At 42.5% G+C, this 25,424-nt stretch overlaps 2 protein-coding genes across 3 annotated transcripts in view; both read right to left on the minus strand.

Moving 5' to 3' along the window:
• Window positions 1-25,424, minus strand: part of rabgap1l (RAB GTPase activating protein 1-like) — a 127,107-nt gene that overhangs the window by 62,163 nt on the left and 39,520 nt on the right. The gene's annotated exons all lie outside the window — the stretch shown is intronic.
• gpr52 (G protein-coupled receptor 52) lies at window positions 19,612-24,930 on the minus strand. Of its 2 annotated transcripts, XM_069680495.1 has the most exons (2): window positions 24,861-24,930; window positions 19,612-20,648 (listed from the first exon to the last, which is right to left on the minus strand). In XM_069680495.1, exons 1-2 carry the CDS (start codon window positions 24,928-24,930, stop codon window positions 19,612-19,614), a joined length of 1,107 nt encoding a protein of 368 aa, XP_069536596.1. The 2 variants fall into 2 exon arrangements, with proteins under 2 accessions (XP_069536596.1, XP_069536595.1); XM_069680494.1 differs by lacking the exon at window positions 24,861-24,930 and having other exon boundaries at window positions 19,612-20,730.

The raw sequence follows: 25,424 nt of genomic DNA on the forward strand, positions 1-25,424 counted from the left end.
CGTCCACACATCATAGTGTCCTCGGGCAAAAAATTGAAGCTTAAATTGCTCCTAAAGACGTATCCATGGGTGTGTGATTGTACGTTAATGTGATTATCAGCAGAGGCGGGTATCACAGGGTAAGTCACAATACGATACGCAGCCCACGATGACGATAACATCACGATACAGCGATTCTGTGATAACTGATATATTGCAAGACAATTATACTGTATAATACCTAAAAAGGTAGAGGCAGAATTAATGTATTCTTTCACAGCAACTTCGTGTCAGTTTTCACAGAATTTGCGCGTGTGATTTCAGTCTGTGAATTAAATTCACACGACTATAGAACAAATTAGGACTTTGGATTTGAAAGCGGCTGTCGCATCACATAATTTAACGACATTATCCCGCTTTCTTCTTCTTCTTCTTCTTCTTCTTCTTCTTCTTCTTCTTCTTCTTCTTCTTCTTCTATCATGCTGTCAACTTCGGCCAGTTAATTTCTGTTCAGGTTACTCTCATTCATGTCCTGAGCATCACCACGAGGGGTCATGAAGTAGTGATGCAATTAGTCAAAATCACAGCTGTATATTTGTAAATTAAGATATCAATATTTGGTGCCAGTCAATCGATAATTGTATTGCACGAGTCAGGATGACGATACATTGCCGTAATGATATTTTGTCCCACTCCTAAGAGTATGAATGTGTGTGTGAAAGCGTGAATGTGACGAAAATGTAAAGCGCTTCGAGAGCTCAAGTGCAGAGCATTGGTTTTTTGGGTTTCTCTCCTGTATGAAGGTTTGGTTTATTTGTAAAAATGAGGCACTGTTCAGCACCAACTGGAGTGAGGTCAGAAAAATTATGCCAACACTTTTGAATGTATCAAACTTTAGCTTCAGAAGCATGAGTCACCCTGTCCATCATCCACAATGAGTCCTGTCAAAATGTCCTAGAGAAAAATAATGAACCACCGACCTGCTCTCAATATCTCTCACAGCCTCTCTGGAATAAAATGGTAGTTAAATGCTTCAAATGTAAAAATGCAAATGTGGAATCTTAGAAGCACTTCTTTCTTTCTCCTTATTATACCATTCTGGAGAGCAGCGAGCTCTCAAGTTTCCCTTGTCCTCTGACAGCGTTATGCAACTCCCGGGTGTGGAAGGGGCCCACGGGTGCTGGCTGGTGAGCCCCCCTCGACAGAGAGGCAGCCACGCTTTGCTAAACCGATGAGGCTGGAGCAAAATACGCCGGGTTCAGACAGCTGAACACTCAAGAGCCGGCTCAGTCCTGAAGTGACAGAGCAGCCAATCAAAGGGGATGCTGCCGGCGTTAAAACGCTGAAGGCAACCATGAAGACAGATTGCTGGGTGCAAAGTCAAACTGTGTGTGCAGAATAATTACAGAGGGAGCAGCGCAAGTCGAAAAAACCTAAATGTTTTACTTCTGCCACTTGTAGGGAAACGGGGATCCCTGGATAAAAAAAAAAAAAGGTCCATCTTTTTTTTTTTCATTTGCAGTTATAAGATAGGACAGTGAAGAGTGAAAGGAAATGTGGGGAGAAGAGAGTCGGGGATGACATGCACCAAAAAGCTGTGGGTCGAAGTCGAACCTGCGGCCGCCTGCTCCACCAACTGAGCTAAACCAGCGCCCCCCGTTTGTTAAACAAAGAGAAGATAATTCAAAACTAGAAAATACATTTAAAGATGTTATCTCAAAGATTTGTTGCGGTTGTAACTCTTAATTTTCCTCGCTGACGGTCGCTTTCCTTTTCAGACTGTTTGCTTCATCTGAGCGTCGAGTTTGTTTCTTTGTCTTTGGATTTTCACTTATTGTTGAAGTTGTATCTGTAGTCATCCATCTTCTCTTTGTTTGTTCAGCCATAGTAGATTACTGTTTACTTGCAACACTTTTAGAGCCCGGAAAAGCATCCGCTTAGCTCCGCCTACCCTCTCTGGCAGACCAACCACTGCTGGGTGATGGAAAACGCGTCACTAACTGGGCGCCGCTTGTGATTTATTCTGCGAATGTTGCCTCAGACACCCAGTCCATAATAATACTATATACTGCAAATGCAAAGGCTTTCATCAGTGAGCCACAGGCTCAATCACCATTGTGTGTAGAGACTAAACAGACATTTATCTAGATGAAAATCTTCAAGATTATACCTTTACATGGAGATGTATAAATACCATTTATTTTCTTTCCTAATGCTGATTCTGATACCTACCTAGAGCACAGAGTACCCCTCTGACACATAGAGTCTCTGCTCGCACTGCAATGTTGTTGTTAGCTCTCATCACATGACAATTTACCTGACGCAGGTTATTTGTGGAGGGCTGGTAAATTATGGTATCCGATTGGTGCATTCACTCGCCAATAACCAACATTTAAATTGTCCAAACATACAGAATACAGTACAGTACTGAATCCATTCTGTCGGACACCAGCTGAAATGCTCTCAGGAAGGAAAGGCAGCATGAGGGGGCCACCATGGCAATAAATCACTGTTTACCTGTGGGTGTGAGTTAAAACAGCTATAAGTATCATGTCACTAAAACTCTTCCACAGCTCCCTAAAGCTGGTTTTATATTAAAACACACTGATGAGAGGAATCCTTCCTGTACTCTTTAGGTGTTACTCATCTCCAAAAACCGTCAAGCCTAATTATCGATCCTGTTCTCAGGCAGAGGGCTCCTTTTCTTCTCACCCTGCCGGAGTGGTGGATCAATCGGATAAATTCAATGCGCTTCAACTCCATTCCCTCTGATGGGAATGAAACAAAAGCAATTGCTCTGCCATCTGAGCCTGGTTACAGCAGGAGACCAGAGTGGTGCATTATGGGCCATGTGAGAGAACAGAGGCTGCGGTGAACCCCACAAGATGCTGTGCTAGAGCACGTCTGTTACAGGGCTGAACCCTGCAGCTCCTCCGGGCGAGGGTCCACATGAAGTCTCAACGCTGCTCGGAGTGAATGTCTGTTTTAATTTGAGGCACTAACTTTTTACTGACAGCCAGCACATTTAATTGGTTCGCGGAGTGAAGTAAAAATGTGAGTGACAAGCTACATAATAAAAATAAATGGTTTGCAGAAAAATGGGGCAGAAAAAGAGAGGAAGAGGACAGATGGGGGAGAGGAGAATGGAGAGTACAAATATGAACGAATGGAGAATTGGCCTAAACAGGCAGTGGGAGACGGGATGACACAAAGAGGGAGCAAGAGGAGAGTGACTGACAACATGAATATTTGCAAGCCTCTTCATCTTTGAATAGACGGTCGCTCGGTCAAAGCCAGACCAGCATTTAAAGCGACAAACGGGCTGCATTTGGATCACAAAAAAAACACGTTAACTCCCCTCAAAAATAGACGGGAGCTGAAGGACGAAAGAATGGAAGGGAGACGTTTGGTGTGTAAAAAGATGCTAGGGTCGATTTATCCCTTACACACACACACACACACACACACACTTCCCATCTTCCAGTGACAGCAGTGAGTATTCTGTTGGTCTGTATGTCTGGAGTTAGTAGGCAACCAGTCATCTATGTGTAGTGCTGAGGACTCAAGGAAGACCATTGTCGAGCGTGATCAGAGGACGTATTTAATAGTCAAACAGACATTTGAAGCATAAGCGATGTAGCTTTTGGAAAGTACGCTTTTGTCGCAGGAAACAGTCTTGCCTGAAATAGCAATGACAACAGCTGATTGATTATACTACACACAGTTTTTGCTTGAAATGCCTGTCACTTATTGTGTCCCTGGCATCACCATTTAATAGAAATTCTCAAGGAAGCTGCAAACAACAATGGCAGAGGCAGAGCAATCGGCCCGCTCTGAACAGGCACCGCAATAGTGGCTCTGATGGGTTTGGTGAAATTTTGATAATAGGGATAAAACACTGATTTAGGCGACTTCAGGATTAAAGGAGAAGTTCAGTATTTTTAAACCTGGGGCCTATTTTTACTAATTTGGGTGTCAGAATGACTCACAGGAGCAAAAACCTTTGGAATCGGTCCAGTAGATGGCCACCGCTGTAGCCGCGATATGGCAGCAATGGCTGCATCATAATCCACAGGGGCAAGTGCATCAAAGCACGTCCACTAAAAGTGCTTGTTTTTCCCACTGACAGGCTCAGATTGTTACCCCAGGTGTCTGACAACATTACAGAAATGATCCTACAAAGATCGTCCTCTTTTTAAAGAGTAAGATCCTTTTTGTGTCACCAGAAACAGAAGTCTCGCTCTGAAATCCCGTGGGTGGTGAGATGTTACCTGAACAGGATGGTGAAAATGTGAGTTAAAGTTGGAGAGAGGATTTGTTGCAGTAGAGGACAGCCAGCAAGAATATATTTCAAAAGCCATGGCTGAGTATTTACCTGATCGACGATGAAGATGAGGCATTTGAACCACCGTCCTGTTCAGGTAACATCTCACCTCCCGCGAGATTTCAGAGCGAGACCTTCTTTCAGGGTTATGACATCACATTGTCCTGTATGTGGTTTTGTATCCTGTTTACTTAACAATCTTTGCACCTTTAATCCCACATTCTATATGAATGAATCACCTGTGATTTCTCTGTTGATTGCTTTAGGGGATTAAAGTGACATCTTCTCATCAAGTGGTATCGGCATGAAGCATGACCTGAGCTTGGCCCCGGCTTCAGCGAGCCTCTGAACAAGTCGTTCTAGCCCCCGTGTGCTACAGAGCAGCTGCAGAAAAGGCTCGACTAGTCAGTTAGATGTCCTGTGGTGATCAGTGGGATTGTGTTACTATGAAGATGGATGCTGTTAAGGAGGAAAATGTGTGTTCAGCAAACATTTCCCTGTAGTGGTAAACATAAAATGCTTTCTAGGCAATTCAAAGGTCTGCCATTAATTTCCGCTGAGGCACCTTCTGGCTTCCTGGTGAAATTAATGGTTGGAGGAAAAAGCCCTGAAGCTGGATATAAAGGAGAGGATAAGTCTGGTGATTGTTGTTTTAATTGATGTGAACTGTACCCTCTGTTTGGTTCGACATCTTTTAGATAAAACAAGATTAAAATTTAGAGGTCTAGCTTGGGAATTAAGGTGATAGGGGAGTTCGCAGCTGTCGGGCTGAAGGCATCATATCCCTTCAAAATAAAACAGCCTTCTTAAACAACTCCCATAATGCAAGATTAAAGAAGATTGAAAGTTTTAAAAGACTAAAAAGTCCTTTGTCTTCTTCGTTTTTTCAAATGGTGCCAATGTTTCCAAAAAGATGCTAATTTTGTAAGAATGCTCAGTGGTAAACAAGGACTGTATTCTAAGTTCTAGTCACAACACAGTCAGACAGTCAGACGGACAAATAATGACGCCACCTCTCTTTGCTGACACACCTGGCTCCCTCGAACCCTCCTCATTTCTCTTCATTTCAGAGGGATAGAGCGCGATAATCTACTGGTGTGATATTCAGAGGACAGCAGCCTGGTAATTAAAAACCAGCTCCCCCTCGAGGCCTTTGTCCTTGGTAGCTGGAGAGGAAGTTTCTAGAGGCTTCCCTGGAGGGTTGATGGTGGTGGGGGGAGCAACAGCTGGCCCGCCTGGCAGATTGCAAATTCATCTGTCTCTGTATCGCTGCCGTGGCATTTTAATGGTCCGACTCGTTCTGCATTTCAATAAGCCGAGTTAGAAGTGCAGCTACAGTGATCAGACAGAAAGCAAAAAACTGTATTCCCCCGTTTGCTTGCAGTGAAATAACCGACAAGCGAGCAGTTTGGAGAAAACGCTTCACAGACCAGAGCTGAGGGGTAACAGAGATGTTATTATGACAAGCAGCTTTGAGTCGACGTCTTTCTCCACTTCTCTTTTTGAAACTAATTTAGTAGCGCAAAAAACAAACAAACAAAAAAACGAGTCGATCGCCAGAAAAATTAATCAAAAAGTCCATTAAAATTGATGAAGTGCTGAATGCCAAACATTTGCTTGTTTAAGCTTATGAAGAGGGGGCATGCTGTAATTGGTTGACAACTCACATAGAGGCCAGAAAAACACTCACTAAAATGTTTTTGTCTCAACCAAAAAAAAAAAAATGTTTTGCCAAAAGGTTCTCTGGTCAGTTTGTCCAATTTTTAAAAATCTTGTTACAACTCCCTAGATGTGAGGAGTTGCATTCTGGGAAAACATGATGAGATTTTTTCACTCAGCGAGCACAGACCTCCACCAAGGTCAAAAGTCCAGGCTTGGCTCTGGTATGCAATTCTGCAAACACAACAACTATACTCTTCATTTCTCTGGATATATTACCAAAAATACAGCCATATGTTACAAACACTATTGCTTGTTTCTAAGGGTGCTTTCACACCTGACAGCTTTGGTCTGGACTTTCAGACTTTATTCTGAAAGTCTAGTTTGTTTGGACGGGTGAGAACACGCATCAGAACTGCGGACCAAACAACTGGATCATGGTCCCTCAGAAAAGACGGGACTCGGCCCGTTTCCAAATGAACCACGGTCCAGTTCGATTCAGGTGAGAACATAAACGGACTTAAAGTAGGACCTAATATAGGAAGCAAAGCAAAAACAGTGCATTGTGGGTTGTTAATGGGTGCTGACACTGGCAGAGACAGCCACGCAGTCAGGCAGCAGGATGAGCACAATGTTACAATTTCATTAAGCTTTTTTTTTTTTTTAATAATAATAATCATCATCAGCAACATCAACATCAACAAGATCAGTATAGTCATCATCATCATCATGAAAATCCTAGTCAGCATAAACTACATCCTCGATGTCATCATCATCAATAGCATCAATATCATTAAGTGCAGAGGTGTTCATGACAGAGCTGGGTCTTTAGCTTCTTCTTAAAGGTGGAAAGGGACTCTGCGGACCGAATGGAGTTTAGTAGCCTGTTCCACCACCTAGGGACTACTGAGGAGAGTAGAGGACAAACATGGGGCAGCGACGAGGAAGTAGAAATATGGGCTGACCAAAGAATTTCACAAATGCTTGTGTAAACGCACAAGAACACGGAGGTATTCAAACTGATCAAGCTGTGGAACAATGTCGGTCAAATGTGAAAAACTTAATTGACAAAAAAAGTCTGCGATCACGTTGAGTGTGATTGATCAGCGTGCTCTCTCTCTCTGTTTACTTCAGGGAGTTTTCCCACGTGGAAATTCTGACCGATCAGAGAGCAGTTTCCTCGCGCATCAAAACGTTTAGTCTGCTGGTAAACACCCTAAGCACGATCCAGATATGCCTTAGTTTAATAGCCCCTCCCTTGGCCCATGCTGCCTCAATCAACCAAGCTCAAGGATTGGTCATTAGTTGCAATCCACACACAGCTGCAAATAGAGGAATCAAGGAAGCTTCTTTTCCACTTTGCAAAAGCCCTTTTCTTTACGTTACTCGTAAAGTGTGAGGCTGGACCCCCGTCTCTGTGTTTGACTCTTTCTAAACACTGTCTCAGCATCATTATTTCTCTCTCCTTACTTTGGCTGCCTTCACAGTGAACTGCACAAAAACTAATGTGAAAAACATGATGTTCTGCTCAGTGTTCATTTGGTAGAGCTCAATTTGGAGCTGAACAAGATGAAATGCCTTCCTCCATCTCTCTTTCTTTCTCTCTCTTACACACACACACACACACACACACACGCACACACACATACACACCAATACAAAGCATCACACAGAGAGGTCAGCGGATAAAGTGCATCCCCCCAGATATCTGACATTTTCCGTGTGTTGAGGCTTTTACAGGAGGAGGATATGGGTTGAGTCTTTGTTTTGTGGGGACAGAAGACCCCCGGGGATGAGAGAGGTGGAGGGAGTGGAGGGTCAGCCACTCGGGTGGGTCGGTCCATGAGAGAAGACAGTGACTTGTGTATAGATGAGTATAAAGTTATGTGTATTGTCTTATGTGTAGACGTATTTGTGAAAGAAAACTTCCTTTCCAATACACAGATGTACAAGCAACACAAACGCACATAACCTGATATAGTGTTGACTGCATTACTCTTCCCCTGAATCTTCAAAATAAAAGCGCACATCAATGCATAATAAAGAGGGTTCTATTTTGGAGCCAATGTAAACATCCATTTTAATTGCGCTCTATTTATAAACTTCAAAAAACCTCTGAAATTGTGTTGCTCCTTCAGACACAGCGACAAAGTGGCTCTCGAGTCCTGATGTTCAGTAGGAAAGAACCACTCAGCTGAAACCTGGGATGTAGCGCTCATCCATCATCACATATGCAGACTGACAGGAAGCAGGAAGGGGTACAACTAAGCAGAAATCAAGCAATAGTGGCGGAAATTAATTTTATGTTGTACAAAATCAAAGGTTATCGTCCTATTTTGTCGTCTACTTCACCTGTGACAAATACTGTGACAAACATTGCGAGGATTCTTCCCCATTAAAACCAGTTGTTCAGACTGCTGGCGTCCTGGGCCACACGTACATTATTAACGATACAAAAACAGGGAGCTGGCTGCAGGAGAGATTTGCACACGTCATGCTGTTTAACTTGATCCAGGATCTGGCATCTAGGAATTGTTTTTTAAACCATCAAAACACCTCAAAACCTCAATCATACAAATAATTGTGTGTTGAAAAAACAACAAAGTGAAATGGATAAGTTGGGGTGTTAGGAAATATTTTGTTAAAGTCTCTACATCCTGAATTGTTGAGCATCCACATAGTATGGTTGGATAACTCACGATACAATACGATACACAATACGTGGCCCACGATAACGATAGTATCACGATACAGCGATTCTGCGATAATTGATATACCGCAAGACAATCATATAATGATACATCACTATATCTGATTAACTTCTTAATTTCTGTTCTCGTTAACCTGCTTCATGTCTCAAGCCATGTCACAGCGAGGAGTCGTGATGTCGTGAAGATATTTGGCACCAGCCTATCGATAATTATATTGCACGAATCAGGACGACAATATATTACTGTATACTTACAGTGTGACTATTTAAAAAAAGACTATAAATAAACATGTCAGATTTTTGTATTTTATTCATTATCTCTATCACAATATTTTGATCAATTATTACGATTTACTGGCTTAAATTATGTTTTAGTTAGGTTGTATAGATTCTAATTTGGGGTTCTAAGGGTTAAAGTTTGATGTGTTTTCAGTTTTTTCTTTGCTAGCATATGACCGAAGCTGGTTAACTGACTAACTAACTGATTGACAGAGATACTCAAATGAGACTCTTGTCCCTAAGCCCAGCAAACACCAGAAACTGCGACTTGCTATTTATGTTATTTTCCCCCCATTCATTCACTCCCCTCCTCCCGCCCGGGAACAGTAGCAGGGCTAAATGCCACAGAGGAAGAACTAGCTATATCAAGGATGGCCTGAGGCGAGCTGCTGGACCATCACTACTAAATAAGTGCCTAACACAGCTAGGCCTGGTCTGCTACTATGGGAAACACTGCCTCAGGATAGAGAGAGAGAGAAAGAAAGAATAAAAGAGAGGAGGTAGGAGGAGGGAGGAAATATGCTAAGGAGCCAAAGGGGTAACATGACTGTCTTATGGTATCTAATTCAGCTAAAATGCCCAGAGAGAGAATCAGAGAGTGCTGGCTGTACATCTGTTGGCAGAGGCTCCGTACCTGAGGTCTGCAGAGAGGTTAACAGAAAAAAACAGGCTTGCCCTCCACCGTCCGTCAAGGTGCTTGTCTTTGTCCTCTATGTAAGAATAGAGCACGAATATTGCTGCAAATTCAGCTTAATCAAATTAGAAAGGATGAAAAGGATAGAAACAAAACACTCTTTAGATGTTCCTTTAGTACAGCGGACAGGAAAGTGGATTGAAGCCGTTCCAAAGCCAATATTCAAATGAGCTCCTTTCTGTCACAATAAAGCTCTTTGCGGAGAGGAGAAAGGAAAAATGTCTGCAGTTCAAAGTGGGCTGCTGTGTCGGCCGCAGTTTGAAGATGTTGACCACATGGAGGAGAAGAGGAAGATCCATCACATACTAACACCAGTGAGGTAAGGTGATAGGCAGGGATTCATGCTTTTTTTAAACATAAAAGCCAAACATTGTCATCATTACTTAAATAAAAATTGATAGACTCCATTCATCATTACTTGCAACAAGAACAAGAAAATGGAGACAAATGTTTTATTTTATTGGTAATTTATACAGAAATTACTTCTTGTTAAGGCTGCACAATTAACGATTTTGCCTTCACACGATTAAATAAACATGATCGACGGCGATATTGACGTTTAAAATGCATGCTACGCCCGTAGAAAGTTCTGCTGCATATCAAATGCAGGGCTCCCAAAACTAACAGCCACTCCCCCAGGGGGCGATGGAGAGGCTTTGGCTTCATTTTTGGGAGAGCTGGCATGTCATGTCATGAGCGCCTACCTTGCAGCGGCAGTTTAGAGTGGAAGAGTAAAACAACAGAGAACAGTGTTTCGGTTTAACGAGCGACCATGTTAACTGGGGACTTTCAGCCGAATGCATCTCTGGTTGTCGTAGTTACAGCAGCTGTTGAAAACGGGAGGAGAATATGTAGCTGTCCTCCTGAGTGCCTCTTTGTTGTTTTCATTACGAGCTCAAAATATGCTGATCTGTTACGTCTTTGAAGTGTTGTTTGTGCAAACGTGTCACGCAACGCTTAGTCGCGTTTTGAACGCTGCTCGTTGTTACCCTAAAACAGGAAGAGAGCACATCACTCGTCGGCTCTCATTGGTTGTTTGGAGGTATTTTGGGTTTAGGGCAAGTGGTGTTAATGATGTTAGTGCGATGCAAAGTTTGTACATGAGCCATACTGCTACACAAAATGGAACTGAAAGCGTTGCTCTGTTTAAGTGTGAGTAGATTGAAATTATGATTTATAATTGTGATTATCATTTTGGCCATAATCATGGAGTCCTATTTCTTGTCCCTTTTTACATTTACCATGTAAAATAGGGGATGAAAGCTTGATATAATCTTAACATATATATTAATTCAGACTAAAATGATGGTCATTATAACCTAATACCTGTGCATTTACTGTAACCATGATGCATGGAGAGAGGGTGGAGGAGAGAGGTGGTGCTGCAGACCACTGCTGGCAGTTTATCAATCACAGATTTAATGATCGTTACAGTGGTTCAAGGGAATCAATAACTAGCTGCTCAGTTCAGCTCCTAATGTGGGTGCTGTCAGTCTATATTTCTATTCTGTCTCGTATTTCACTCCTGCTTTTTGAATATTTAATACTTACAGCCTATGATTATTACTCAGTCAAAAAAGTCCTTTGTGGAAAGACTTCGCCGAAATACTGGCAGTAGCTCTAAAAACACTTTAAATTAACAACATGTAGATCATAGTATGTGTATTTAGATCGTTGCATGAATAAATAGGTCGAAAAACACAGTTTATTCTCTGTTCCAGTATTATCTTTTGCTTCTCCTTGTGTATTCATGTATTGTACCAATCCCATATTGATGCCATGTCAGTGTCCTTGATGTATCTGAAAAGGGCTGCGACAATAAAAACATCAGCTTGGTTACAGGTGGCTGTCAGCTGGGCCAAGTTATAGAGGGGAAGGACATTTCTAATGTTATGCATTCCACATCCTCTTTAAGGAAACAGAAATGTCCTCTCTTTGCGCAAATGTGTTCCTTCTTGTATGTTTCAACCTGCTGTTTTCCCATAACTGTGGCCATTGTGACTCTACAGCACCTATTTTTATATCACAAAGTAGGAAGTAAATTCCAAGGGGCTACTTTTTGTTGTCTAATAAGATATTAGTTTGGCATGACCCATGTGAAACAATGTGTATGGTTTATGAGGAAAGCTCCAGGAGGATAATCCAGCCTGCTTTAACAGTTAGTTCTGACCAAGTAATGTGATTGGTCAAATGGCATTCCATGAGGGCTGATACAGAGTATAACAGCACTGGGACTTGTATCACTCCGCCTCAGGTGTTCTGCGTAAAGTTAATTAATGTTACAGCAACTGGAGTTTGTCTAGACTGATTTAGCATGTACCTAAGAACCACACAGGCCCCCAAATCAACTGTCAACAGACTCTTTTTTCACTGGTCATGAAAATTACAGATGTGTGCATAATACAAAGAATCTGGTTTGTAGTAATGTGTAGACATTAATAAAGTAGGTTGTGTGCAGGGAATACTTGGAGTGCCACAGTACAGAACAGTTCAGATCAAGTGGTGGGAATAGTTTATAATTAATGATTAAATAAAGAAAATTATAATCTGTGATTGTTTATCATTTTTTACGATATGATTGTAGAACTAATGTACAAAAGCTTACAGGATAACAGCCGTGCTAATATTCAGTACAACAGCACTCCCGCTGGCGTGCTATATTAAAAGTCCTCATTTACCCAGCTCTCTGCAATGGAGGTAGCGAGTGCAAAGTTAGGATGGAGTAAAGAGTCATAATGGCAAAATGTATGTTTAAAAGGTCAGGTTGAAACATTCCAGTTTTCCTTAAAGGTCAAGTGGCAAACAAAACAAACATTCCTTATTAGGTTAAAAATAACCCATGTGACCTTATTACCACAAATACTTCCTCCTGACCAGGCAGATAGAAGCATAACCAGCCAAATCAGCAACATGGTTAATGTGGTCCCATCACAGGGTAAATAACAACCCTGACCTAAATTGGTTTTTCATAGTTGCCACAAGCCACAGAGATGCTATGGTGCTCAAGGGTGAGGTGAGATCTCACAAGGTGGTTTTATTAGTCGCAGAGTCAGCGTTACTCAAGATAAAAAGAGGAAGCGACGATGCAACGGGGATTAAAGTAACGACAATAAGTGAAAACATTTTTGCGGAATCAGACTTTCTGAACTGAAAGTGGGAAGCTGGGTGTAACTTGAAACCAGTAAAAGCAACATGTTCATCTGGGAGTGGTAGCACTTAGAAAGAGGGAAGAGGAAGCTCTCAGTCCAGTGGTTTTTGCTTAGTGGGAAAGGTTACAATCGGCATTCAGACCTGGGGCAACTGACTCGGGTAATTATCACCTCGGCTCTGATAGGCAATGATGGGAACACAAAGCCCATGTTAACACGGTAATCTCCTTGTCCTGTGACTTCTTGTCATCTCAGCTACAAATTCCGCTCATCTCTGTCCGAGAAGTGCTCGAACATCGTTCCGAATGTGTCGGCGCTGACTTTGATACACAGACTGAATGAGTAATAGATACAATAAAGACCTAACCACCGTGACATCTTCACTGTTTACTAACCCGGTCTCTGGCGCGTTTGTGACGTCAGACGGTGACGCAGCAGAAAAGTGACAGACAGGAGGATACTCCACTGGCAATGGGAACAGAGACAATCAGCATCTATAAGCGGATCTTGCAGGGTCTGAAAAAAACATTTTGGTGGGAAAGGGGTAACAATGTCTTAATCTCAATAGGTTGGAACCGCTGTACATTGATATTATCATTATCGTGGGCCATGTATCGCATATCGTATCGTAAGTTACCCTGCAATTCCCACCCCTACTTACAACGACATTTACTAAGCTTTATAGGTAACTTTCAAGACACTTTTCAGCATACAAACAAATGATCACGACTGTCATCTATGCAGTTCTTAGTTTGATTCTCCCAACATGTTGATGCTTTTTTATATTGGTTCTGAGAAATTGTGAATAATAGATTGAGTGAGTGTGTATAGTTGCATATTTAGGACCCATTTTTGCACACTTTCAGGCACAACAAATGCCAATGGTGGTCTGTCAGTTAGCCTGACCATTATGTTGGTCCAGACTTACATCTCAAAAATTTTAAATGAATTACCCAAAAAGTTTGTCCTGACATTCGTGGTCCCCTGAGGATTAATCCATTCAGGCTTTGTTGATCGACTGACTATATCCTCTAGCGCCACCTTGAGGTTAACATTTTGCCACTTAAGTGAAACACCTGAACAGCTGTTAAATTAATTGACTTGAAATTTTGTACTAACATTCATGGTCCCTGAGGATGACTCATGATTTGATCACTTGCAGACATTAAACCCAAAGCACCACTGTGCCCAAAGTCCAGCCTCATAAATGTCTGAGAGCAGCTTGAGCCTTGTAATGAATAAATTAATATTTACACTGCACATTACATACCGTAACAGCACACAATCAGCTATGCTTAGATCAACACTTGTCAGCTATCAGAAGCTGAGTCGCAGGCCTGGTTTTAAACGGCTGTGACTGAGGCCATGCAAGATGTATGAGGCTGTGTGGGTGTGTTGGTGTGTCCTCCTTATGCCATCAAAGGCTTTTGGTGGGCACCATAAGGCTCCACTATTAGCACAAAGAGGCAGGAACTGGCTTCCCCTCAAATTATGACTTCCCCACCTCAGAAAGGGTCAGGTGGTCCTTTCTCAATCAGCACGGAAAGAGGAGGAAAGTGGCAGGCTAGAAAGGGAAAGAGGAAGTGAGGCGAGTGCTGCCATTTGTGGAAATAAAAGGGAATTCCTGATATAGCGCCCGCCATGAATATTGAGCAGGCCTGGACCGGGAAGCTGCTTGGGTTTCGGCTGAATAGTAAGTGTGGATGAAATGCTTTCTGGAAGGAGGAACAGATACAGATTTGGATTCTAAAAGTTATTTTACTTCTCCAACTCCCCTCCTCTTTCCACCTACTTTCCCCCCATATATCCTCTCTCCATTACCTTCTTACGTTCCTTCCTCCTGACCCTCCTTTTCTCCAGCATCTTGTCTACATTCGACCTCACTTATACTGCCATCTTTTCTCTCCAACCAGTTCCTTTCCATGATGTGCCCTTCTTACTTTCACTCGCCTTCCAACACCCGCTCTATCTCCCTTTGTTTGTCTATCCACTAAACTACTTGGTGAAGACAGTGGAGGTAATGGCCGTTTCCAAACACACCTGCACAAGTCTAAGTGAGTGTATCAATTTCAAAGGCCAATTTAAGACCAAGAACAAGGGATCAGGCTCTATAATGAGGAGACCGCTCTCACAGACAGAGGACATGATAGTGTGCACTGACTAAAGGAAAGGCTAACAGGGTTGTTACCTAGCAAATGCCACCTGATCCGCTGTCTGCTGGCTCAGAGGATAATGAGGAGACCGAAACCTGAACATGAAATCTTGGCTTTGTTTGTTACCATATTAGTTGCAATTTATCCGCTGTTGCCATCTTTGTTTCCAAACTACACTAGAGTGATGATAAGAATCAAATTGACAAAAGGTCCCCACCTGTATCATGGAGGCAGAAATCCATCATTACTGATCTTAAAGAGGGGGTATTATGCCGTTTTACATGTTAAGACATATATATATAATTTAACAATGTTGGATGTCCAGACTAAACGTGGGTGAAGTTTCAGATCTGTAGGTAAGTATGTTGGAGTAATCCCCAGGCTTCTCAGCTCAGTCTGTAGGCTGCTGTGAACGCCAGGTTTCACACTGTTTTTTCTACACACTGCACTTTGTGATGTCAGTGCAGCCTCAGCAGGCCAATCAGAAGAAAGTGGGCTTGTAGAGGCGGGGTTTCTTAAAGGGACAGCGCACCAGTGTGATAAATGAGTTTTTTTAACTGTAAATTATGCTAAGCTACTCCACAGGTATCACAGAGTGAAATATAAAGCTTGAAATTAGCATAATACCCACCTTTAAGATTAAGAATATGATCAGTAGTAAAAGCAAAACATCCCCATCCCCGTGTGTCTCGGACAAAAATGGCTGTGAAATTTCAGTGGGCAATTTTTATCCCATCGCCTTCCTCTCTTCATGTAGGAGCCTTATTGCCAACAATTTGATCTGCTTATTAGATAGGTGATCAGACACAATCTCAATCAATGTCAAGAGATAATTACGCAATCATTTTTTTTAAAAGTAACTGGTGCTGTTTAGGCAACCATCTTGCTTAATGTCCAACCAAGAGGAATTTAACGCTGTTTGCAGATCACATCAAGTCTGAGGATTCAAACTTGACAGGCACTACCTCAAAAGCCAACCGCCACCGTCTTCATTCTTCTTAAAACAGTTGCCAACCGTAGGAAATATGTTGGCGAGTTCTACTGGTTATGAATGAAAGCAGGCTAACAGATGACACGTTTCAGGAAAAAAGCTAATACACAGATTTGAATGTCTACTTGTTTCACCTTTATTGGGTTGGCAGCAACAACAAAACCATAGCCTTTGACAAGATTTAAAATAAAAAAATATATACTGTGTAGTTTAACACACTCTGCCTCCTACTCACAACATCAGCAGCCTAGAAGATTCAACAGAAATGGGTGTGCCATACCTCTGTCAGATTTAGTCTGATTTTTTTTGGCTGTACAGCAAATGAAAAACACATACACACACTTTATATACAGTATACTCATATACAGTATATTGTGTAAGGTTTAAACATAACTTAACAAATAAATACATGTTATTATTCTGTATTGATAAAACTCCTTTTGCTAAAAGCCCCAATAAATGCACTTGAAAGTAAGACGATTGGATTTTCTATCACTTGAGTTTGGTCAGTGTTATACAGACACATATAAACTATTTATTCTTCTAAATATTCATTCAGCGGCTCTTGGACTTTTGAAGCCTTTAGTCAAGACACTCATTCCACATTAGCAGCTATAAAATAGCCCATCCAAGGAATGAATCTCTCCACTTGAATGGAACTTTTACATTATGTGGTAACAAGTGAGCTATTGAATTTTCGGCTATAACAAAAGTTCGCTTTCCCTTGTCTCACATGTTGTTGTGACAACAATGTGAAGATAATACAGCACTATTTCAGGTTAATTTCTTCTACTACCCCACTGCACTATGCTCCACACAAGCACCAAAAACACAAGCTATCAAAATAACAAAAATATTATTGTAAGTAAGTACATTATTTGACACATTATCCTGTGATTCTCTACTCCTTTTCTGTATGTATGCCATTTCATGTGGCTATACAAGGGAATTCACAAGACAAATCTGCGGTCTCCTCTTATCTTGCAGATATGACGTAGACGTCAGATAGTACAACATGTACCCACTTGAAGGCAGAAGTCAGATCGACTGTGAAAAATGAATGACTTGCTTGGCTCATTCTTGGTTCATTTTGAGAACCAACGCACGTATCACAAAGTCATGGAAAACTAGATGCAACGACGACGTACCCTCAGATTTGTACACAGTCACAATGTATGTTCATGTAGCTGGAAATAGTATTTTAAAAAAGTGCAGCATGTCCATGTTTAATGATTACTTGTCAACATCTTTTTTTTTTTCTCGCTTTTCTACAAAAAACATCTTTAGGCACGTTTACAGAACAATCTGTAATGCATTAAAGCTGCATAAAGCAACATTTTTTATACTAACACTGAATCAAACAACTCCTGATTCTGTTAAAGGGTGATGAACAGAGATGATTCCACGAAGAATCAACAACCTTTTCAGAGCTGCTTTTATTTTAGCGACTTAGTCGTCTTGACGCAGAGAAACTACCTGCTGAAACTGCAGAGCCAAAGTAAACTAGCGGCTGACAATGAACATGTAGATAGCCTCAAAGAGACAGATATTTCTTCCGTGGGTGGTGTTGGTTAACCAAACCTTGGCTTTAACACTGTATTGTACTTACATTCATGGGTTGGCCAAAATGACCCTGGAATAAAACGCTCATGTAGCTTTTTCTGCTGGATGTGTAACTGCGTAGGCAAATTGCTTGCTAACAAATTGCCTCTTAAACAGTAAGCTAAATGCTTATTATATAAGAGTGTTTCTGCCCCTAGTAGCCACAAGTCACTTCATGCAGCTTTAACATAAGGAATGACTTACACGGGGTACGGTAAAGCAGCGGAGAATGCAGATTCAATATGAAGTGGATGCTGTGTCACTTGATTTCTAGCAAGGGCAAATATACACTACAAGCAAAGCCTAAACCACAGATGACTCCACTACATGAGCAAATGGGGAAATCAGTATAAGTCATTGGCTACAGTACATGGCTGTGTTCATGAGAAATTAATTATGATCCAATGAACAAGGAAATGTACAAGGTAAACTGACTGGAATGACTACACTACTGAGCAGCAGCAAAGAATGAACATTGCAACCAGAGGCCGTGTGTAAGTCGCTTTAACTACACACATTTGCACTTTGTATATCAAAAGCCCCTGACTGGGGAACAGTCTTCAGATTTTACAAAGCTGGAATGTACACAGTAAATAAACAAAGCTATAACATTTTAGCTGAATGGAGTTCACTTCCCATCAATAACTTTCCTGTTGCGAAGAAAAAAAAGACTTCCTGAAGATAGATCAGACAAATAGAAGAAGCCAAGTTGCCAATTAAATGTTATTTGCTGGTAATAAATGGCTGTCTTGAGCACTCATGCATCAAACTGTTAGCAGAATACTCATAACAGCCAGGAATGCCCCAGGCATGGTGGGAATCCTGGCAGCAGAGGGCTATTTCTAAGTGCAAGGGGTAAAACTCTGTGGTGAGTAGGTATCTGCTGACTGCCCTTAATGTAGAGGCCTCAGTGAAACCATCCTTGGTCTGAAATGTGGAAAAAAATGCTCTTCAGTTTGGGTGCACCAATCGATGGGTGACGAACCACAATGAGCTGATAGTTAAATTGGTAAACAATTGTAGCAGCAAGTCATCTCTGGAAAATCTCAGGTCCCACTGGCATGTAATGTGGCAAAATCTCTGTCTACATTATAGTCTAGTAACAACGTTAAATCAAGTCACCACTATTCATTTCTGTTTGGGAGTTTAGGGGTTTCAACACTCATGTTTAGATCGCTTTCACAGCCGTTGTTTTGCTGTGATGTACAGTATGTTTTGCATAACTATCTACACAGTGCCACACTGGAGTTTTACTGTTAAAGATTGCCACTTCTACATTATTGTTAAAGGTCTATGTAAACAACTACACCCAGTAATAACCAACTAGTCAGTTGGGCCATTGGAAAATCACTCCTTTTTTTTTTTGCATCTTTCTGTTGTTGTCCACAGCATGTTATTGACTCAATACAGTTACCTTTATTCTAGAAAACAGTCAAGGCCATACGGCATCTGTTATTCATCAGCAGCATGAAACTGTCGTAATTGTACCTCTGTGGGTTTGTACAGGTAAATGTTCATTCATATTTTTGAATCGCTTTTTGAGCACGACTAAGTGATGGTTATCTTTTCTCTGGTAATGACAGTCATAGAAAACACAAAGACAATATACAGAACAACCAATAAAAAAATGTAGACAGTCACATTTGATGTCTGAGGAATTATTTATGAATCTTTGAGTTTATAATTTTGTTTTTCCGCTATGTCTGAAGTGGCTGATGGCATACAGTGTAAAGTCTAAGAAGTCTATGAGGAGACTACTTTCTAAGTGATCCACATTTAAGTCACATACCATAGAATAAAAGCCATTACAGTGCGCCCACATCATTTAATATCTTTGTTTAGACACTGCACTTATCTCCTTGAAAAGCTTTTAATGCAATACAACATGATTTTATTGTGACCCAGGCAATGTCACTGTGTCAGCGGACAGGCTGTTACAACAGACATTGTTTTCTGTTTGGAAAAGCCTGACCAACAAAACTGAAAGTTAACTAGCTGCTAAGCTTGTTAAGATGTGTGATTTCCCATTTGTAGATTTCTACAGAATCCTCACCGTGTGAAAATCATCCCATCATATGGAGCAGGAGTTTGCCTTCTTTCTTGGTTTGGGCTCTCCAAAGTCCCTGTCATCAGCTGCGCAGTGGCTGAAAGAGCAAATCGTCTGCGAGAGCCTACGCATGCCGAGGCGGAACACACTATTAGACAGACTGTAGATAACACAGTTGCAAAAACTGTTGCTAATGGCCAGCCAGGTGGTGATGAAGGAGAGGGCAGGGCTATCCAGCACGTGGGAGCTCTCTAGAAGGAAGTAGATTATGTAGGGCAGCCAAAGCATATAGAAAACGCTGGTGATGCGGAACAGCACCATCGCATACCGCCGATCTGGTCCATGCCCTCCATGGTTCCCACTACCGCCTCCTTCCCCAGCCTCCATTTCCTGACTTGGAAAGCGGGCCCGACGTTCACTGATCTCCCTGTTGTGTTGTTGGCAAATGCGAAAGATATGGTAATAGGTAAAACAAACCACAAGTGCAGCAGGTGCATAGAGCAAACACACCACAAAGCCTGTAAAGAGGGCAGAGGTGGGCCAAGAGTGGGCACACCATTCAAAAATATCCCCATGATAGCCTGGCTTACCCCACCCAAAGAAGGAGGGCAAGAAAACCAGGCTAGAGTAGACCCAGATTAGGGTGATGCAGCCTCGTAGGCGACATGGCGTCACCAGTTGGTTGTAAGATAGTGGTTTAGTTATGGCCAGGTAGCGGTCCACACTTATGCAAGCCAAGCAGGCCATGGAAACACTTTTTAGAACAGAGATGACGTAGCTGAAGACCTGGCATGTGATGGGCTCCTGGACACTTGCTGGGTAGTGGAGTAGGGACAGGGTGGGCACCAGGCAGCTAAGACCCACCAGCAGGTCAGCGTAGGCCATGGTCTGGATGAAGTAGCTAGTTGTGTAGTGGTGGAGTAGAGGGGCACAGTGGAACACAAAGATCACCGTCAGGTTCCCAGCAATAATGAGCACTGTCAAAAGTACAATGACGGCAGTCTCCAGGACGCAAGCCTCCAGGCCTTCGTTAAGCCCCCAGCCCAAGGGGCAGGAGTGATTGGAGGCCCTGCCAGGAAAGAAGACTCCATGGCTGCTGTTGGCAGTGAGCATCGGGTCCGTTGTCAGTTCAGACTGGTTCATTGTTCTGGGTTCTATCCAGGTGGGTCAGGTTTGTGGTGTGTCACCCATAAGGCAGCTGGCCTGAAACTGGAGAACCACCTGCCCCCCCACCCGCTTTACACCGGGTGTCTGCAGCCTCCCACAGTTAATGGAGCTCAATACTCTCTCTATCACACTCAGTCTATCTTTCACCTTACCCTCACATAGCTGGGTCTCAATCAAATGAACACTGAGTGGAGGAAAATCAATACAGCCTCTGGGAGGTTAGGACAACCTGTTTAGCTCTCCTTTTCCAATCACTCATTGCTAGTGAAAGTAGTGGGTGTGTAACAGTCAGGGGTAGAGGAAAAAAAGGACTGGTTGCCCTCAGTAGACCTAGGGCAGAGTAGTATTTGTGCTGTGGACAGCATCTATCCCAAAGGCGAATTTCAATGCTGCTTTGCCTGCCAGTCTCTGGCCTCATCTCCTGATTCTAATGAGGCTTGCCACCGGGAGGCTGAGGGCATAAGCTGTCCTTACAAAGGCAGAGAACTCATCGGATGTGGGGGTGAACAACATATAAAAAGGTTGAAGCTTGATGCAAAGCACAAGGGTCCTCACAGGAGATTAAATGCATCCTATTTCACACCTATAGATCAGATTTATTGTGTGCAGTTGCCTATCAAAGGAAACATTTTAGGCAACAATTGCCTGGGGGGACAAAAAAGTTTCTTAGGAGTCTCTCTTGTTGTGTACCAAAGTCTGAAGAAGAAAATTACATCCATCTCTGCTGATAAACCCTTCGAATCAATCCGCAGTTTCACTGTGCCATTGGTGCTACTGTGTTTACTATGTAACTGCAGGCTTCCCTTATTTTGGTGGTCCTCTGGTCAGTGTCCGGAGCCCCTGTATGCCCAGCTATTGTCTAAATCAAAACACAGACACAGGCTAGAACAACATGGGGATCTCCGCAGGAGATAATGTCACAGCTCTCTCAGCACACATGGCGCTGGGGGCAAAATGTGTTTACAGGGCATCCCTAGGCAAAATGAGGTAAAAAACAAGGGCGTCAAAATGTCTAGATGAGTTCTGCCACCAAAATTATTTTAACTTTATATCCAAATGTGCAAACTTGCCTCTCAGTGTTCTGGACTGCAAGTCGCGAAAGACAAACAAATGTAAAAGTCCAGCAGCTGATGAACGTTGAATGTTAGGCTCTCATGCAGGCAGGTGGAAGGACTCTCCTGGAGCAATAAGAGGCCAGCTGAATAACTCAGCGCTCCACTCACTTTGACTCCTCAGCAATCCTGTGGCAGACGCTTGTCGAGAGGGGTGTCGGGATCAATCGCCAATCCACTTATTCGTCCAATAAACTTGTTACTTGCATTTTTGTGGTGACATTCTGAAGCATTTGCAGGGGTAGCTTAACACCTTCTCTTCACGTGCTTAATGTAACCAGAGATTTTCAGACTTGCTTTAGTCCTTTAAAATATGTGCTTGGTTTGGTTGTTGAGTATTGGGTCCTACAACTCCTCTCACAATATTCCTGACGCACTGAACAAAACACTGGCAGCACAACAAAAGGGGAATCCACTCTGGCAACATAAAGAGAAGACGAAGTCCCAGTCGGAGTCCCAGTTTTAAGCAGTGTCCTCTGCAAACGTCCCCCTTTTTAATCCGATAAACAGGTCTACCATAATTCTGAAATAAATAAATCCTTAGATCCTGGCATAGGGCAAGAGATGAATGCAAGGCATCTGTCCAAAGCAGCAAATAAAAAGCAAGAAAAAAAAAGATGACTGCGCTGATGGAAATGACTTAAATCTGCAGCGAGGGAAGCGAGGGGACGAAGAGTCCCTCAGCCCTGGTGCAGTGAGAAGGAGAGATGCTGTGACTGGCTTACACTTCTCTCCCTCCCTCTCCACACAATCACTCTAGCTTGCACACTCAATCTCTCTCTCTTTCCACACACACACACACACACACAGACACACACGAACCCTCCCATTTTCTCGCTCGCTATCCCTCAGCTTCACGCTCATTGCCCCGCCTCCTTCCATCCCAGCTGCACCTGAGGCTCCCAGCCACATTATTCTGTCCCTCACACAGGCTTTTTCCCAGAGGTAAATTTGGATACATTTCCTATTTACATATTACTTATCTCTCAGAGACTGTTTTCTATTAACTAAAGCCCCACGCTTACTCTCCTATTTTTTCCCTACCCTGTTTAAGTCCCACTTCCTCCTCTCAACTTCTTTCTCTTTACAGCTACCTAGCTTGAGTAAACCTGTGTCTCTTTCATTCATACACAAAACAACCAATGAAAATATGGATAAACAGGATAAAATATCAAGGTGTCACTCGTTACTGTCTCCTCTTTCAGGGAAGAAGGAACGATCATAGTGTCCGTGATCATCAGCCTCGGCTTTCCACTTTCTTTACCACACATTTGTGTACAAATAACATTCACGATTACAGGATGTATTAACCTCCACAATCAAATGGAAAAGACTTGGGTCGGCTAATGCTAGTACAAGGAATCCTGTGCCTTATTCAGTGAGGCTTGAGGTTCTTCTGGACCATTTATTTATTCTTTATTTAACCGACGGCTGAGCACAGATACACCTGGCCCTTGGTTACAGTTGCCCAGCATTTCGGCCAGTTGGGAGCATCCTCTGGCCGGCAGACGATAAAGAGGATCAAGTGACAGCAAATTGGCTGAGCAGAACAGTGGACGGAAAAAACTGTCTTGGATTGTGGCTGGGCGGAAGAATCTTTGGGAGAAAAAAAAAAAAAAGGAAAATTCTGCTCAACTTTGTTCGCATTGTTTTTCATTATTTTTTAACCATAGGAGGCAATGAGGAGCGGCAGGCTAGTAATGGCTAGGATGGAAAACAACCCTGCACCTGGCCTCTTCCAGGAAGAAGCTTGGATTATTTGGGAGGGAGAAAAAAATGTCCGAAAGGAGCAAACATGACAGAAATGTCTTATCACACACGCAGGGCTTTTCACCATGAAGACTAAAACATTTGGTGGCTGAGCTGACCATGATGAGGCAATAAGGGAGCACTATTGCTTGAACATTTTAAAATGCAGAGATCTTGTCGGCCTATAAAGTATTCTGCAGCAGATTGACGAAGCAAAACATGACGCTACTCTACTAAGTACACCTAATGACACGTCTTATTAGAATCAAATTTTTTGTATTTTGTTCTGATCCACACGGAAAATCACAATATCAAAGCAGCGGAGCAAATTTGGTGTCAAGCTGAACAAGAGCAAGGAAACATGTCTTTTGGCAGATGAGCTCACAGACAATGAACCTAGAGCTGACAGAGTGTCCTTGAGAGGCTTTAGATCGATGTAAGAGTATTATACTGGAAAAGGTGGCAGGCAGCCAATCCAACTCTTTTACACACATGTTTATAACAAAGCATTCAAGCCAGTGGCAATGCCTTACACACACGCTAGACTTCGATCTTAAATACGGAAGAAGTTGCTGCTGGTGCCGAGTCACATCTTGGTATAACTAGTTTATTATTTTATAAACATTTAATTATTTAGAATGGGAGAGAAAATCAAGTGTTTAACCTTGTAAACATCTCCATGTGGTGTTCTTCATGTGCTACAAGACATATCAGGGACAACATCAGCAGTCATCTCCATGGCTGGGCCTGTCTGTTTTAACCTGCAGTGTACCAAGGACAGGCTGAACAACACGTTTTCAGATTGGCAGGTTTGAGACGTCACAAACCTAAGGAGCCAATCCTGTTAATGGACCGGGTGACGCTTTGCATATCATTATGTGTAACCTATGGCAACCACTTTGGCGATGCGCGAGCCAGCTGTAACTGCCATCGTAATTTTTGCAAACTCACTACTGACTACTAACGTTAACGATGCTACTACTAATTACTACATTTCAAGCTTGCTCAGGTTTAACAAGTTGCCACTAAACGATGGCAGAGACCTGTTTTGTTTTCGCGACGGAGTGGGCGGGTGGAAATGTGCATAGTGGGCGGGGCCTATGCAGAGTCAGGATTTCTTTATGAGGGAGAAGGAGGAGATGCCTCGGGAGGATTTTTACAAGGTAATTAAATGTATTTTGCAGAAAAAAACATGTCAGACACAATTTTTTTATTTCAAGCAGAGCTTTGTCTTAAAACATGACCGGTCTTTAATATTCACAATAGTCCTTTTTACATTGCAATGCCACCACAGCGTGTAACGGAGCTCTGCCATTATGCAGCCTTTGCCGTTTTACACTGGACCAAGCCACGCCAGCGTAAAGCTGCCGCAGTGTGTGTTTTTTACACGGCGTTCTGGCGATGCGGAAGTAAAACATGCACACACACACACACACACACACACACACAGCGCTGTTCCACCCTGCCAGCTCCGACGTTTACACTGACGCTGTTTTGGCTCTGTTACTACCTCCGATGCCGTCTCAGAGGTGGAACAACTTTGCCACACCATTCCGCCACCGTGCGTTTCACATCGAAGACGGGGCATAAGGTAGCGTCATAATCCTGCCTTGAATTGGCAGTGTAAAAGAGCCTAATAAGGAATACCTGAACTTTAGATGTCTGTTTTCGTTTTGTTCAGCAATGAGAAAGAAGAATTGCCACATCTAACTGCATTTGTAAATATAAGAAATATGACTTAAATAGTAATTTATGATTCAGTTTACAGTTTTCAATCACTAAACTGAACATTCTAATGTATCGCTGTTG

The sequence above is a fragment of the Semicossyphus pulcher genome, unplaced genomic scaffold (genome assembly GCF_022749685.1).
Source record: "Semicossyphus pulcher isolate SPU_LCO1_2020_fin unplaced genomic scaffold, fSemPul1.0.p SCAF_4, whole genome shotgun sequence".
In the NCBI taxonomy this organism is placed as follows: Eukaryota; Metazoa; Chordata; class Actinopteri; order Labriformes; family Labridae; genus Semicossyphus; species Semicossyphus pulcher.